At 35.7% G+C, this 18,693-nt stretch overlaps 2 protein-coding genes across 2 annotated transcripts in view; one reads left to right on the forward strand and one right to left on the reverse strand.

Moving 5' to 3' along the window:
- Positions 1 to 18,613, reverse strand: part of LOC140148581 (armadillo-like helical domain-containing protein 3) — a 42,728-nt gene extending 24,115 nt beyond the window's left edge. The window contains exons 1-2 of the mRNA XM_072170587.1: positions 18,449 to 18,613; positions 467 to 598 (exon numbers count right to left, since the gene is read on the reverse strand). Coding sequence (XP_072026688.1) covers positions 467 to 565 — 99 coding nt within the window. The 5' untranslated portion in view covers positions 566 to 598; positions 18,449 to 18,613. The remainder of the gene's footprint in view (positions 1 to 466; positions 599 to 18,448) is intronic.
- LOC140147704 (uncharacterized) lies at positions 13,724 to 15,575 on the forward strand. The gene is made up of 2 exons (XM_072169470.1): positions 13,724 to 13,988; positions 14,330 to 15,575. The coding sequence occupies exons 1-2, from the start codon at positions 13,779 to 13,781 to the stop codon at positions 14,840 to 14,842; spliced, it is 723 nt and encodes a 240-aa protein (XP_072025571.1). The 5' UTR covers positions 13,724 to 13,778; the 3' UTR covers positions 14,843 to 15,575.
- Positions 18,614 to 18,693: the final 80 nt, after the last annotated feature.

The following is an 18,693-nucleotide window of genomic DNA, read 5'->3' on the forward strand; positions in this document are numbered from 1 at the left end:
CTTATATTATCACTTTTCCTACCTTTTCACTCATTTGTATCCTTAAAATCTTCATAAGATATGATCTAGTGCATACATAACATCTGGTGGCTTATAATTTTTGTAATGTCTCCTACATAGACATTTAAATTTAACAATCTTAAGTTGTCATGTTAACCCATACTATTATTATGGTAATGAAACCCATACTATTATTATGGTAATGAAACCCATGCTTCTATTATGCTGTAGCTTGGAATTCCCTTCCCAACACCATCCGCAATATCACTTCTCTCGTTCAATTCAAATGTAGACTTTCCTCATTTTTTCCAACTTGCTTTCCCTGAATCTTAAGGTTTTTTGTGTTTCATTGTGTGTTCTTTGCTTTTTTGTTTTCCCGCCCTGAGATCTTTTTTTGATGATTTTTGTGTGTATAAATACGATCCATTATTATACATTTTGTCTACATTTTCTATGTTATCCTCACCTGAAAGAAGTCATCATAAATATCTAGTATCTTTTCTCTCAATGCCATTTTACTTCCTGAGCTTTGCCTTAGCAGTTGGCCCTTTTGACGAGATGCCATCTTTCCTTTGTTAGTGCATCCGAGGTGAAAAACCTGTAAAAACCAGAATTTATACCCTTTTAATATCTGCTTGTCAGATATTGCAATTGCTGGGTTCCATCCTCTACAATTCTTCACTTTTGGGCGATCCTGACTTTTAGACCACCCGAGCTATATAAGGAAGGTTAAAATTGCTAATTTATCAAATTCAACTTTCACAACAAGGTTAAACTTGTTTTCAACTGTACAAACATACCTTTTATTCCGTTGAACAAGCTTTATTTTGTTCCAAAATTCACGTTTTTATAGCTATTTTTGACGTAAAAGAGCTTGGATGCAAAACCGGTGATACCAGCTCTGTGAAGCTTTCGCGTAGTAGCAAGATTGCATGATGTACGTGTTTTGACGGTAATTTAACACCAGCGAATCAAAATTCAAACGTGTTTGACATCTTTTTACTGCGTGACGCAATTCTGCATTTATTCAAGATGCCGAATGTCTCAAAAAACGTGATGTATTTTTCTGAGAAAATTCGGCGATCCTGACTTAAACCACCCAAGCTATACGGTACAAATTGCAAATTTATCATTATAAAACTTTTGCAACAATGTTAAACATGTTTTCAACTGTATAAACATACCTTTTATTCCATCGAACAAGCTTTTTCCAAAATTCATGTTTTTATAGCTATTTTTGCTGATAACAAAACCGGCGATGCACAACGCCACAAGCGCTTGATGTATGCTCGTTTTGAAGGTAATTTACGCTAGCGTATTATGCATTTTCAAGCGCGTTTGACATTGTTTTACTGCAAGACGCAATAAGCCAAATCGCTATTGTAACTTCCGGTTTTTTTAGGACACTTTGCCCTTTGACCTATCTGGAAAATTCGGGTTTTGTGCGTACAAAATATAATTTAAAACTTGTTACTAGAATAAAAACAAACTTAAAAAACATTATTATTAAATGAATTAATTATTTAAATATTTTTAATGATAACATTATGACAATAATAAATAAATAATTAATAATTACAGCAATTTTCCCGATAGGTCAAAGGACAAAGTGTCCTAAAACTGCAAAAACTGTCCCACAATGCATTGCAAACTTCCAATGCCGATTGGGCTTATTCTGCATATTCAAGATGGTGAATTTCTCCAAAAACGTGATGTATTTTACCCCGTAATTTTCCTCATTACTCAAAGCCCTGCCCTCTTTCACAATATTTTAGCTTCTTGGATATCATCGGAAACATAGATTAGTAGTACATAGATTAGGTAGGTCACTGTATTTTTAGATTGTTTAGATAATTTTTACGATGAAAAAATTCATGTTTTCAAAGCTTCTTTTCAAAAATTGGTTTTAGCTTGTTAAAAAACGCACTGAACGGGTAAAAATTGTTTTTAGTTTGTTGGATATTTTTGCTTAATAATAGTTTTTAGATAAAACTTTTAGTTTAAGCTTGTTAGAATATTAAACCTTAATGAAATAGTAATATTTGAGCCCTATATAGCGTGGGTGTTCTAAAAGTCAGGATCGCCGAAAATTTCTGCAACTTTTCACTCATCATCTGAATGATCGTCTTTTCATGTGACGGAATGTGACGGAAGTGATGGCGCTTATTTAAAGGTCAGACCTTCATTTTTTAGGAGCTCAATTGCACTAGAGCTCCTACAGCTCTCTTTAACAACATTTCAGGAGTATGACTTTTTGGTAGATGTTTACAATCATGACAATCTGAATCAATCTGTCAACATGGTCAATGTGATGACAACTCACTCACGCATGTATGTACATGATCCACCAGTGGAGCTTCTGCGACCCCTACGCAGAACTTCCGATAGTGGATTATCTGCGCACGGTGGACGCAAGGAATCCACAGTCGGATTTTCTGCGCACCGTGCACTGAAAATCCCCTCCGTATATAGTTCCGGTGGAATAATTCTGCGCACGGTCGCAGGGAATCCACTGACGGATTTTTTCGGCGCACGCGTCGCGCTGAAACTCCCTCCGTATATAGTTCCGTGGATTAATTCTGCGACGGTCGCAGGGAATCCACGGACGGATTTTTTGGCGCGTGCGTGCAGAAACTCCCCCTCCGTATAGAGCTCCGGTGGAGTAATTCTGCGCCGCGGTCGCAGGGAATCCACGGACGGATTTTCGCGCATCGATTCTTTGTTATGATTTAATATTATTATGGTAGAAAGTAAGTAATATTATTTAGGCCTATATGTTTAGAGTCAGTTCAAGATCAAGTATCATGTTTAAAAACATGTTTAAAAAATAACTTTGAAAGTAAGAAATATTATATATGTATTTCATGCGCGGTCGCAGGGAATCCACAGTCGGACTTTTCGGCGACGCGCGCTGAAACTCCCTCCGTATATAGCTCCGTGGAGTAATTCTGCGCTGACGGTCGCAGGGAATCCACGGACGGATTTTCGGCGCACGTTTTAATCATCTCATGAATTGTTATGATTTAATATTATTAAATGGTAGAAAGTATGAAATATTATTTAGGGCCTATATGTTTAGAGTCAGTTCTACGCATCAAGTTTCACGTTTAAAAAACCATGTTTAAAAAAATAACTTAGAAAGTAAGAAATATTATATATATTTTTAGAGTCACAACGGTGGAGTTTTTCTGCGCACGGTCGCAGGGAATCCACAGTCGGACTTTCGGCGCATGTGCGCTGAAACTCCCCTCCGTATATAGCTCGTGGAGTAATTCTGCATGACGGTCGCAGGGAATCCACTTACGGATTTTCGGCGCACGATTTAATCATCTCATGAATTGTTATGATTTAATATCATTAAATGGTATAAAGTAAGAAATATTATTTAGGACCTATATGTTTCTACTCCAATTTCGAATTTTATATAATGATGGGTGTATGATGTACAAAGTTTTGAATAATACGGAGTTTAAAATTAATTGGTCCGAGTATAGTCCCACCCGTTTTTTATGTGAAAATTTTTCACAATTGGGGGGTGGGATTATACTCGAATTTCAGATGTTATAACAGACTTTTTCCACAAAATCTTGGGTGCAAAAATGGGCCGTTTGTGTGAAAACAAGACAAAATGAAGTCTTTAGAGGTGTAACGTTCATGTAGTATTCTAGGCCTAAATACCATTGATTATTTATAGCACACTGATTAGTACCAACGAATTCAATATCCTAACCATTATTCGCCCATTGTTCCTATTGTATAACGTGGCATTAAGCTAATCACCTTATTATAAAGTGGACAATACAAAAATATTATTGCTATGATATCATTTCCTACGCAATCCTCACCCGGGAATCCTCACCTTCTATTTTAAGGTATTATCTTTTATCATTATTTTATTATTTAAGTAGGCCCCTAAATGATAATAAATATTTGATAATAAATAAATAATAATAAATAAATAAATAAACAACCTATAAATAATTAAGCAATACATAATAAATTCATAAATAACAGGAAAAATGAGAAGAAATAAACAAATTAAGTTTTACAATGTTACTTTTTCTTACAATAGGCCTACTAATTTTCTAATACTAAAATATGACGGTGAACTTGATGTTACGATAGTACGGTGCAGTGCAGTGTCAGACAGGCACGTCTGTTTGTCCTCTTCTCGCGTCCGTTTTGGAAATGGACACGAGTTTTGCACTGCGTCCATTTGATCATTTCTCACGCCCATTTGGACATTTTTGGCGTCGGTTACAAAACGGACGCGCGTCCATTTGCCACGTCCAATTGGCCATAAATGCAATCTCACATACCTCCAAATTGATAAGTGAATACGTATAATCACCTTTCTTTATTAACTATAAGCTGGTATATTTCAGTATACCGCTTTAGTTATAAAAGAAAGGCCAAATATTAGTAAACACTTTGAGATTTACATGCCTTTTTATCGGCTGAAGTGCGGAGCTCCAGCGACTGAAACTACAGCTAAATTTAAGCGGAGCTTCAGACTCCAGTATTGTACGTACAATATTGTATGTACAATATGTACGTTATTTAATCTATTGCCATTCTATTTCCAGTAATGTTTAACTTCTAACGAATGTTTGATGACGAAAAATCGATAATATGTTACATACAATATCTAGCAGAAATATATTATCGATTTTACGTCATCAAACATTCGTTAGAACTTAAACATTACTGGAAATAGAATGGCAATAGATTAAATAACGAGATATGTTGCTTACAATATTGTACGTACAATACTCGGAGTCTGTGGAGCGCTTAGTTGGTGGCAACGCGTGGCCACACCCGGCTGTATCATAGAATCATATCCCAATAATATGGAATTTTATCGAATATATTTGAAGCAAACACGGTTCGTCTGCATTTAAAAGACATGTTAATTCACAATGATATATAATTGAGTGTACACAGTGTCATCCAGCTATGTCAAAGCAACAATGGATCTTAAAATGTTCAAGGACATTGATTTATTCGATTTCGAACACGCAGACTGTGACCAATCAGAAGTTGGTTCATTTTGGTGTTGTGTATGCATAGCTGAAATGGCACTATGATTTGAAATCCCGGTCCCCGCACTCCGTGCATCCGCGGGTATTCATGCTTGTCGGTGAATTTTAAAAACACCCCTTTTGCATCTCATTTTCAGCGAAGTTTTTAGGGAAAAACACCCCTTTTTTAGCGATTTCGCGAATTATTTGCCCTTCAAAATACCCTATTTTCGCTAAAATACTGAACGATATTTCTAATATGCCCTTTTCTGGCAAAAACGCGTATAGGCTTCTCGGCGAAAATACCCTTTTTTTTTTTCAATTTCATGAACAAGTGGTTTGAAAAAGCACACCTTTTTGTGTGTTTCGCGAATCGCGTTTCTTCATCTGAAAACATCCCTTATTTCACGAAATTTTCGACGAGCATGAATACCCGCGGATGCACGGAGTGCGGGGACCGGGTTTGAAATTCTTTACATACATTTAAAAATACTTATTCACTCCGGAAGCCAAGGACCAATATGTCTGATAATTGCAGATTGATAATTATTATCACGCAAGGAAACGAATAGAAACACACATTCAAAATGGCGCCAAACTGGAAGGTCAGATGTGATGTCAAATATTTTCTATACTTCAAATTCTACATGTATTTCATACCTTACACCTGTCACGCAATTCCTTCGTATTACTGACAGCAAGTCCTTATTTCGACATTACTATTGCAAACAGTCATTTCCAAATTAATTTAGTAGGCCTAGTCCATGTTTCTGGCTTTTGGAACGAATTTAAACTTATCGAGGTATGAAAATAGTTAGAATAGTAAAAGTACAAAAAAAAGAATTATCAACACATAATATAGGCCTACATATATAAAATTAAAAGAATTATCAACACATAATAATTATAGGCATACATATAAAAAATTAAATTATGATTCTCGCGGAATCGGATTATTCTTGGTATCATCTCTATGTACTTCTTCAAATTATTTTCAATGCTGGAAAACAGCGGGGTTTCTTATCACGGCACCTTTGATCTATTGGTTGAATGGATAATTAACCATTCTCACAGAATCGGATTATTCCTGGTATTTTTTAGATGATTAGCACTTAGCCTAATCTTGTCTCATCTACCCCGCCTATATCGTGCAATAAGTCGTCTTATCTTTACCGCCTCTTTTGAAATAGGCCGTATCATTACCCCCTATTGGAAAATTTGTCAATCCATTAAGCTTTAAAATCCTTGGAAAAAATAACATTAATATAATTTCAAACTTTCAAACTCAGAAATTGGAGTGGTAAACATTATTAACAATATTAAAAATGGGCGCAAACCCTCCGATTTTGGAGTTTTTATGGCGTCTTGAAAACTCCGATTTCGGAGTTTTTATGTAGCATCCGGAAAAAGCTCCGAAATTGGAGTAGTAAACATTATTAACAATATTTAAAACGCACGCAAACCCTCCGATTTTTGGAGTTTTTATACCGCCGCAAAACCTGCGCCGCTTTTGCGTACCTTCCGCAATAATTAATAATGTTAACGTTTAATTTTTTAACGTGCGCCGAAAATCCGTCAGTGGATTGCCTGCGACCGTGCGCAGAAATACTCCACCGTATTAAAATAAACTCTAAAAATGTATACATTTCATACTTTCTAACCCAGCAAACACAAAAACGTTTTAAAAACGTTTTAAATAAGTTATATTTTGGCTTTTGGTTTAGGTAAAAACGTTTTAATAACATTAAAATGTCGGGTTATATAAAGGTCATGATAACATTTTAAAACGTTTTGTATGAAAACACACTTCAACAATATTTTTAAATGTTTTCAAAAAATGTTATTGTAAACTATTTTTACAAACATTTTTGCCAAATATTGTGTCAATACTTAAATAACATTATGTTAAAATGTTTGAATCCAGCAAACACAGAAATGTTCTTAAAATGTTTTTTTCAAAACCTTTTCATAACATTTAAATGTCGGGTTATATAAAAGGTCATAAAAACGTTTTTAAAACGTTATTGAAAATATTTTGGGCAAACATTTTCGCAAAAATATTTTTTCAACTCCCAAAATAACATTCTGTTTAGAATGTTTTGTATAAAGTTTTCAAGAATGTTTTTGGAATGTTATAAATACGTGTTTATATATGTTAAATAACCCGACATTTAAACGCTTTCTGTAAAACAGTTTTGTTTGCTGAGCAGTAGATTATCAAAAAATGTTTTTTAAGGTTATGAAAACATTTTATACTCTTAATATAACCTTTATATAACCCGACATTTAAACGCTTTTCTGACAACCTTTTATAACCTTTTGCGAATGATTTCGAAAACGTTTTGTGTTTGCTGGGAAGTTATTCTTTTTAAACACGAGACATTTGATGCGCAGAACCGTAACTTCTGACTCTAAAAATATAGGCCTAAATAATATTTCTTACTTTCTACCCTTTTTATCTTATAACTTATTAAACATTCTAGGGTAGGGTCAATACGCCTATTCTCGGTCACACGCCTATTCTCGGTCAGTTAGCGATTTGAACAACCGCTGACGATCGTTGCTTTAATTTCAGCCGTGTCGTCTGAACGAGTCATTTAGCCGTACCGGTGCTGCAGGTTTTGGTGACTTTTTAATATCACGGCAGCACAGTTCACCTCAAATAATAGATTTTGAGATTGTATGGTGACCTGAAATATCGGCATTTAAAAAAAATAATGACGCCATTTAAGAGGGGATATTGTAATATAATCAGTGATGCGAAATTGTACATGCATTTTAAAGCTGTAATTTTAACAAGTTGATCCACCTGCATCGTAAATAACACCATAGCAAATGATTGGTGTTGTGTTTATGTAAATTCCCATAGAAACAGGGGTGTCCGAGAATAGGCATACGAATTCCGTTGGCATTCCTATTCTCGGTCAGTGTTCCCAAGTATGAGCTATGTTGACATTGTTGTTGCCATGTGTCCTACAAATGATCATGCATGAGCACATGAGAAGTGTTGCATTTTGCTCTGCAGGCTTAAATTAGGCCTATAGCCATTTGTCGAATACAAATGAGCGAGGAGAAATTATTTGTGACCGCCCGCCCTCCCTCCTCTACCCATTACCCCATCCCCTAACCTGTCGTATTTTCGAGCTTTTTCGGTCGGAAAAATTGGGTCAACAATGTCACATTTCTGGCGGCAAAAATGGTTCCTGCCCTGGACCGAGAAAGGCGCTATAACAGACTTGCGCAGATTACATACACTATCTCCTCGGGCCTACACGTGCTATTAGCGCAATTTTGTCATTACTTTATATACATGTTAGCACAAATAGCACCGCTATTTTCATGGATATGCTATCTGTGCAATTGACAGTGTTATTTTTTGAGGACTTAGAAAAAACCCATTAGGGACATTAAAAATAGCTTTAAATGTTAATTTTAGCGCAGTTATCATGGTTATGCTATTTTTGAGTTCTCCTATTACTTGGAGGGGTGTTATTAGCGCTGTTGTGCTATTCTTATGGTTAGCCCCTAGCGTGCTATTAGCGCTACGGTGCTATTCTTAAAATGGTTAGGCCTTATAGCGTGCTATTAGTGCTATTGTGCTCTGGAAATTGTTTTGGCCTTAGGCGGCATATAGCGCGTTATTATCGCAATAATGTTATTTATTATCGCAATAATAATTCTTGTACACTTGGAGGGGTGCTATTAGCGCTATTGTGCTATTCTTAAAATGACCTAGACCTTATAGCGTGCTATTAGCGCTATTGTGATATTCTTCAAGGGGGCACAACACTAAATCCTTCCGCATTTGGTGTAACCTTGTATAGTTCCGGTTAAAACTAGCGCCTGAGCAAAATGTATCAGCCTCTCGTGGGTACTAAATTCAAGTGAATCGTTCTTGTTTTTATGGGAACAACAGAGTAGGACCTCAACATTAAAGAATCTATTCAATAAATGTTTCAAATCGATTGTGAATTAGTGACAGGCTGTCGGAATAATATCAAGGCGGAACTGGTAAGGAGGCAAAATTGTCGGTCGTGGCGCAAAAATTTTGACTTTCATCACTTGGGTGCTAAATTGGTCAATTTAGGCGCCTCTAAGGTATGTTGCCCCCTCCCCCGTGAGTTACGCCACTGATCGATCTCGGTGGTATTAATACCAAAATGAATGCAGTTTCATCAGTAAAACGTGAGTTTTGGTGATTTGTATGTCCCTTACCCTTAATATTGTTATTATTTTATGTTACCTGACAACTAATGGCTTAATTGCTTTTAAAATAATTACTAGAAAGTTAGAACAACCAATTAGCTACATACCAAAATGAATTCATTTTCATCAGCAAAACTTGAGTTTTTCGTGATTTGTATGTCCCCTACCCCTTAATATTGTCACTTTATTTTATGCTGTTAGATATGGAATATTAACATATTTCTCATATATTATGTTTAACTACCTGACAACTAATGGTTTAAATGCTTTTAAAATAATGCTAGAAAATGAGAACAATCAAATAGCTACATAATTATTGATACCAAAATGAATTCATTTTCATCCATAAAACTTGAGTTTTGGTGATTTCAATGTCCCTATCCCTTAATATTGTCATATTTTACGCTGTTAGACATGGAATATTAACATTCTCGTATATTTTATGTCTATCTAGCTGACAACTAATGGTTTAATTGCCTTTAAAATAATAATAGAAAGTTGGAACTATCTATTAGCTACATATTGTTACCAAAATGAATTCATTTTCATCAGTAAGACCTGTGTTTTGGTGATTTGTATGTCCCCCTACCCCTTAATATTGTCATATTTTACGCTTCTACACTTGAAAAATTGATATTTTTTTACATTTTTAAGTCTATACAGCTAACAACTAATGGTCATTTTGCTTTAAAAGATTACAAGAACCAGTAGCTATGTATTGATGCCAAAATGAATAAATTATAATGAATAAACATCGAGTTATGTTGGATTGTATGTCCCCTACCCCTTAATATTGTCATATTTTACACTGTTACACATTGGAAAATTAACATTTGTTCACACTTTATGTAGACCTGATGGTTTTTCTGTTAAAAATAATACTGGAAAGTTAAAACAATCAATTAGCTACATGTTGATACCAAAATGAATTCATTATTATGAGTAAAGGTTGAGTTATGGTGATTTTGATTACAACTAACCCTTAATAATACCATATTTGACATGGTTATACATGAAAAATTAACCTTTTCTCACATTTTATGTCTATCTACCTGACAAATAGTGTTTGCTTTGCTTTAAAATAATACTAAAACATTTGAACAATCAATTAGCTACATATTAATTCCAAAATGAATTCATTATCATGAGTTGAAGTTGAGTTATGATGGTTTATATTTCCCTACCCTTAATATTGTTACACACGCTGCTACATGTGGAAAAGTAACTATTTTTACATTCTCAGTCTATTTTCCTGACAAGCAGTGGTTGATCTCACCCGCATATATAAATATTCAAAATATTATATGAATGGTAACTTACCAAACAAATTTTGTTAATGGAACTTATATAGTTCAGCTGAGTGACATATTTTAATATGTTGGGGTGTTTTACGTGTCTTAAAAGACACGTAAAACACCCCAACCCGAACCCTATACACACCCACATACACACCCCACCTACCCCAAACCTACACAACACAAACCAACATGCACGCAAACATGCACTTATATAAATATTTGAACCAGAACATCAATGTTTGCATAGACATGCTAGATATGCTTGATATTAAAAAAAAAAATAAAAATGGAGCTTAATTAATTTTGAAAATAGAAATTGGCACAATAGTAAAATTTGAAGCCAGTGCCATAAAAACACACACCCTACGCATTGTTGTGAAAAATCTGATTTTCCACTAGTGTATGGACTGGCCACTTCCAATCATGATCTAATGAAACCTAGGTTTGCTTTCAAATAATACTACAGTGGAACCTCATTATAACGAAGTTGTCAGGGACAGAGAAATTAGTTCTTTATATCAAAATTTCGTTATATCAGGGTTGTAAAAACAATGAATAACAAAAGAATTTTGTATCTTGGTTCTGGAAAAATACTTCTTTATAACAGGGTTTTTCTTGTATCAGATTTCGTTATAATGAGGTTCTACTGTAGAAAGTTAGAACAATCAATTAGCTACATAGTCATACCAAAATAAATTCATTATTATAAGTAAAAGTTGAGTTATGGGGATTTATATCTCCCCTACCCCTTAATTTTGCCCTATTTTTTGTGATTTTATGTCATTATACGTCCATATATAAAAGGACCTGTAAAAAAAGTGTTACCACAATTTGAGACCACTGCCTACCTAGCAGTGATCTACAGGGTCCATACAAACTACCTATGGTGTCAAACCTTGTATGTAGTGGGGGTGAACGAACTCCTTATTTAGGGTCCTGTGTGATCTTGCTCCTGGACTAGTCGGGCGTACCACCGCATTCCGCTATGCGTTCCCACAAAATAGGACCACCTCGGACCCCGATCGGATGGTACGAAAATGTTTGCCAAAAAACAGTTTTGAAAGGATCGCTCCTTGTCAATATATCTGAGAATACTGCACGCGTATTTTTAGTATGCGTTTAAGTTATCAAAACCGCATCATACCGATCAACCAGGCTTCCAAAGAGAATGACCGAGAATAGGTATAGATAAACTATCTGGTGACCGAGAATAGGAGTTTAGTGACCGAGAATAGGCGTTGTCGTCAACTTTGACCTTTTGACCTTGTACTTCCAATACAAGTTCAATGGAAGATGTCATGCAGGGTATGTTAAACCGGATGTTGTGGGGAATACACGTTCCCATATAGCTAACTTTTATAATTATTTACACAAGAAATAGAGCGGGTTGTTTCTTAAGTGACCGAGAAAAGGCGTATTTACCCTAGGCAAATATTAAATCATAACAATTCAAGAAAAACGTGCGCCGAAAATCCGTCAGTGGATTCCCTGCGACCGTGCGCAGAAATACTCCACCGTATTAAAAATTATAGAACTAACTTCATGAAATAAATCATTAAGGTAAACAGGTGCCATATTATTCAAAACTTTGTACATCATACACCCATTATTATATCAAATTCGAAATTGGAGTAGAAACATATAGGCTCTAAATAATATTTCTTACTTTATACCATTTAATAATATTTAATAATTTAAATCATAACAATTCATGAGATGATTAAATCGATGCGCCGAAAATCCGTCCGTGGATTACCTGCGACCGTCATGCGCAGAATTACTCCACGAGCTATATACGGAGGGAAGTTTCTGCGCACGTGCGCCGAAAGTCCGACTGTGGATTCTCTGCGTCCGTGCGCAGAAAAACTCCACCGTTCTGACTCTAAAAATATATATAATATTTCAAATTTCTAAGTTATTTTTTTAAACATGGTTTTTTAAACATGAAACTTGATGCGTAGAAGTGACTCTAAACATATAGACCCTAAATAATCACATTTAATAACATCAGTTCGGTAAAGGCAATAAATCATATACGGTATATGAATTCATACACGCGGTATATGAATTCATATACCGTATATGAATTCATATTCAAACGGTATATGAATTCATATATCCCATCACTCCAGATCCTTTCGGGGGCGAGCTGAAAAATTCGGCAGTCATGTAAGTACATACCTCTATTGATTCATGTCTTTTCTTGAACTTTATCTGACAAAATTTCAATTTTGCCTACGCAATTCTCTTCAATTATCGTCATAGACACCTTCCGTGCAAGGTGCGATCAAAATTCATGAAAAATTTGTTGTGAAAATCAGTTTTTTGTCAGCTCTTCAATCTTTCGCTACGTCGGTCAAATACACACGCTACATGCACGCGTTGCTGGTTTACGTTGCCATGTTCATAATGGAGACCTTATGTACCAGTACCTTATGAACTCGCCACTCATTACGTCATTGAAATCATGAATATTTATAAGTTAATTAGAAAATTGCAGGCACGTGGCACGCACAGGTATTTGTGACGTATATTAATTAGAAGTGTGCGTATCACTGTATTTTATGAGAAAGGGAGAGAACAAAATATGAGGAGTGGGTAAATTAATTATCTTCCCAGGGCAGGGCGAGGGTAGAGGAGGGGGGTTGGAAGCAATTTTGGCATGGAAAAAATAATTTGTTTACATCAATCTCCCATTTATTTTTTGAGATCAGTTCAACTTTCATATTAAATTAAGTTTTTAATGCTTTGGTAAAATGTTCATGCTGATAAGTAAGTTTAGGGGTGGTGCAATAATTATGTACCCCCAGGGGGTGAATTATAGGGGGGGGGGGCAAAGATTTTTTGGCAGGCCAAAAGGGAGAAGGGGACAAGCATTTTTTGGCAGGTCGAAAGGGGGGAGGGTCAAGAAATTTTTGGCAGGTCGAATGGGGGGGAGCGATTTTGGCACAGATATTTTGGGCACCGTTTCTATATTAGGCCCTAAAATGTGTAGGGGGGGGGGCAAAGATTTTTTGGCACATCAAAAGAGGGGGGCAAAGGTTTTTGCACATCAAAAGGGGGGGCAAAAAATGCCTCATCATTTTCCTCGATGATGCTGAAACTGCTAGCAGTCATAGACCCTAGCCTCACTCCCTTTTCACTTTTCCAAAAATGATTTTGAAATTTTATGTGGCCTCAAGAAAGTTTTGGACATTATTATTTTAAATATTTTGAAAGAGTACCATATATACTGGGCCTAATATTCGTCAAAATGTTTTTTCACTCTAGATCCAGCAACATGGCACATCAAGAACAACAGGTGGACTATTACTCCTCTTTGGAGGAGAAAATTGAGACAAATAAATTACAGGGTAAATACAAGAACTACAAGAAGGTTGGAGATAAGGCAATGGTTTACGTTAGGAACGGACAAAACAGACGAAATATTTACCGTAATAGGGCGGCAACACTTGTACAAAGAGTGAGTATAATAATTATCATGATAGACCTAGTAGGCCTACTACCTGCAATCATCTTTATTCAAAACATATCATTTTTAATAACATTTAAATGCCGGGTTATATCAAGGTCATTAAACATGGGCAAACATTTTTGAAACATTTTGTTTAGAATGTTTTGCAGCAAGCTAGTTTTTATACCCTTTATATAACCCGACATTTAAACATTTTTTGTAAATGTTTTGTGTTTGCTGGGTTGTAATTTATCAATATCATTTTTGAGTTAAAGAATTGAAAATTTGCAACGTATTTCCAATAAATACTGACATGTTTTTAAATCTTTATCACTCATTCAAACATACAGGCTATGGAACTAGAGGTATTAACCCACTGTAAGGTTAGCGTGCAAGTCACATCAAGGCACCCGTCTGGAAAAAGTCATGGCTACCACTCCCAACTACCTTGGGTCGACGACCAGCAGCTTGCACCAGCACAACCAATGACACCAGCAACACCAGCAAGGGAAGAAGTTAGGGAAGAAGTACATGTAGAAGCCGAGGACGTGGAAATGGCAGACGCCGAGCCTTACTCCACTCCTCGAAAGAGGAGAAGAGTTACCCCAACACCTAGACGAGTTGACTTGGCGCCTGAAGAGCAGCCGGGACCAAGCGCAAGCACAGCTCCAGATGTAAATAAATGTAGGGAATGCGAGGAGGGGGACAAGGAGGGCAACAAGTTCTGGTGGGTGGGGTGTAGCCACAAACCAAATAAAAGGCACACCTGCAGGTACTGGGTCCATCAGGGTTGTATAGGCTTGAAATTCTCACAGAAAAATCAATTGGATAAGGTTCCATTTTTTTGCCCAAATCACATTTAAGTTCACGTAGTCACTCAAATTGTTCACTTTCAAAGATGCAACTCTTTTAATATTCATGACCTTATCTTCATTCTTCATGTAATGAGACAGTCATTGATTTTGAACTTGGAGCTCCAAATGTTTTTTCAACACTGTTGTACTTATAAGACTATACAAACTAACTTTTTATGTGAACATCGTGACATAGTTTTGACATTAACAGAGTAATGTCCACATTTTGCCAGTTTTTAACGGGTCCTGAAATTTACATTATGTGCAATTTTAATTTCATTTAATAATCACATTTGTGCAATTAATAATTGTGTAGGCCCTTATTATGTTGATAATAAACATGCATGTTTCCAAAAGGAATTTGCAATGTAATGTTGATAATAAACATGCTTCCAAAAGAATTGTTTAATGTTGATAATAAATATGCATGTTTCAAACAGAAAATTGAAATGTTTATGATAAACATGATTCCAAAATAATTGTATAGGCCCTTATTATGTTGATAATAAACATGCATGTTTCCAAAAGGAATTTGCAATGTAATGTTGATAATAAACATGTTTCCAAAAGAATTGTTTAATGTTGATAATAAATATGCATGTTTCAAACAGAAAATTGAAATGTTTATGATAAACATGTTTCCAAAAGAATTAATGTTGAATATGTTGATAATAAATATACATGTTTCAAAAAGAATGATTTGTATCAAATTGTAATGTTGATAATAAACATGTTTCCAAAAGAATTGTGTTATATACATGCTTGTTTCCAAAATAAAATGGCAATGTTGATAATAACCATGCTTCCAAAAGACATTTGTAATGTTGATAATAATCATGTTTCTAAAAAAGAATTCAGAATTCATTGAATGTGTCTAAGAAACATCAATATAAAACTGTGAAAGGATTTTATGTGAAATTCCTTCAACAATGTTTCATAAAAGCCTGTACATATATCAGCAAAATAATACACCCGACGTTTGTATTTCTCATACATTGATAATTGTTTTTGCATTTATGCTAAATCATCATCAACAGTGTTTGCTAAAACTTCTGCTCGTTCCTGCTGGAGGGCTTGCTTGACTTCTTCGTAGAATTCCACGCATATAGCCTTTCTTGCCTTTGATAATTCTGTCAGAGTATTTCTGTAATACTCAATTCTATCCTCATCAGTAAATTGGGCGATCAAGTCATTAGTTTTTAGCCCTATGACCTCTTTTGTCCAGTTGTTCACATCCATATGTTGTCGTGCATCCTCAGATGTCACAAATACTGGGTCTAAGATACACGTTTCACCATCCTTTGACTTCTTTCAGCATGAAGAGGCTTCTCTGACAATGAAACAAGTTGTTTCCATTCTTCTGGGTTACTTAACATGCCAGATTTTCTAACATCTGCTCTGATCGCTTGGACTTCGTTTTCAAAGTTAAATATTGCTTTTTTGGTATTTCCTGGATCACTTATACACGAGCGTTTAAACACATTGGCACAATTTGCTTTTAAGGTTGCGGCACAACGACTGGCACTGGCCCACTGCCAGTTTGCCAGGGTTGGTATACCAGGTGGAAGGTTGCCTTTCAGCGTTTTGTTTTCTTCTTCCGTAACAATCAATCAATCAATTTATTGACGTACATTAAACCCAACATACAGGTATAGTCAAGAATACAACAATAATCTAGTTCTACAAAATACTAATTAATACTGCCGTACATGAAAGTGGCAAGAGATACAAAGCTAACAGGGAAAACATATATCAATTATCTACATTACCACGATGTTCAAAAGCTGATTTAACAAAGACTCTGTGTTCGTGATGAACGGCTAAACATTAAAACGTATAATTTTCCATTTGGAATGACTTCTTAAAAATACAGTAAGTTCTAAGTTTAGACTGAAATGTATTGATTTGAGTGATCCAAAGTGAACTATAAAAGTTCTGTTAACTAGAATCAATAATATCCTTAAAGTTACTACACCTAATAATATTAGGTTTATCCCAAATATCAAGTCTGTTAATCAGTGCTAAAATATTTTTTATACCAGTTGACCATGAGAAGATATTACTTGATATTAATCTTCTATTATCAGTGAGTGCTGAAATAACAAAAGATTGATCACCTTTCATACACTTAATATTAAGTTTCCACCAATATCTAACAGAAAGACAAAGCATGATAATTAGAATAGGAAAACTACCTAATTCACCTCGGACGGCATTGGGTTACCCGGCATTGTTGGTTGCTTTTTTATGTACGTGTACCCAAAATAATTTTACAAACTTTGACATGTAAAGTTTCACCAGGTAGTTTATCACACTTAGTGAGAAAATTAGAATCATTTAATTTATTTAACAAATATGGGGCCCAGACTTCGCAACCATAGGTAAGAATAGGCAAAACAAGTGTATTAAATAATCTAAGACTACATTTAATTGAATTACTGAAAATAAGTTTTCCCATAATTTAAAATAAGCTTTCAAAGCTAATTATCTTTAAGTCTACTCATAGATTTTGTAAAATAATCGCCGCCCTGACCAGTGGTGTGGTCGCCAGACTTAGCGAATGACTCATTGTCTTCCATATACTGCAACACTTCTGGGGTGCTTCGATCACGAGTCTGCATATCTCAAGAATCAAATTCCTGTATATTCGATGTTTGCCTTACAGTTACACATAACAAAAAAGCGCCATTAATATTTTGTCAAAATTTGCAAACGTGCTTATTTGGCATCGATGTATATGAAATCATATACCGTATATGAATTATGATACCGTCACATGACCCGGAAGTACGGACGGTATATGAAATCATATACGGTATGTGAATTCACATACCGTATTTGATTTACTGCCTTTCCCGGACTGACATTAAATCATAACAATTCATGCGATGATTAAAACGTGCGCCGAAAATCCGTCCGTGGATTCCCTGCGACCCGTCGCAGAATTACTCCACGGAGCTATATACGGAGGGGAGTTTCAGCGCACGTCGCCGAAAGTCCGACTGTGGATTCCCTGCGACCGTGCGCAGAAATACATATATAATATTTCTTACTTTCAAAGTTATTTTTTAAACATGTTTTTAAACATGATACTTGATGCTTGAACTGACTCTAAACATATAGGCCTAAATAATATTACTTACTTTCTACCATAATAATATTAAATCATAACAAAGAATCGTATGCGCCGAAAATCCGTCTGTGGATTCCCTGCGACCGTGCGCAGAATTACTCCACCGGAGCTCTATACGGAGGGGAGTTTCTGCACGCATACGCCGAAAAATCCGTCCGTGGATTCCCTGCGACCGTCGCGCAGAATTAATCCACGGAACTATATACGGAGGGAGTTTCAGCGCCGTACGCCGAAAATCCGTCAGTGGATTCCCTGCGACCGCGTCGCAGAATTATTCCACCGAACTATATACGGAGGGGATTTTCAGTGCACGTGCGCAGAAAATCCGACTGTGGATTCCTTGCGTCCACCGTGCGCAGATAATCCACTATCGGAAGTTCTGCGCAGGGGTCGCAGAAGCTCCACTGGTGGATAGCTTACATAACTCACTCACGTTAATAAAAATTTAAAAACTTAAAGATCGAGACAGTTGATTTTCTTACATTCAGCTGAACCTATCGGCGTTTCTTTTCTCTTTACCACATGTGTTGAAAATTATTTGTGATGCAAAACAAACCAGAGATGATTAATATTAATAAATTCCATCACAAATTTCAATGAATGAACATGAACACACCTCGCATCAAAACGTCTGCAATTATTGCGATGCGGAAACTGATTCATCAGGTCAATCTGGGTCAATCAATTACGCCAGTTTCTAAAATAAAAGTCCAAAATGAATGATTAA

This window comes from Amphiura filiformis, chromosome 3 (assembly GCF_039555335.1).
Source record: "Amphiura filiformis chromosome 3, Afil_fr2py, whole genome shotgun sequence".
Classification (NCBI taxonomy): Eukaryota; Metazoa; Echinodermata; class Ophiuroidea; order Amphilepidida; family Amphiuridae; genus Amphiura; species Amphiura filiformis.

Bases quoted from the DNA above. Each gene is read 5' to 3' on its own strand.
- LOC140147704 (XM_072169470.1), top strand. From the start codon at position 13,779: ATGTTTTTTCACTCTAGATCCAGCAACATGGCACATCAAGAACAACAG. The intron at 13,989-14,329 runs GTGAGTATAATA...TCAAACATACAG, and splicing joins CGGCAACACTTGTACAAAGA to GCTATGGAACTAGAGGTATT.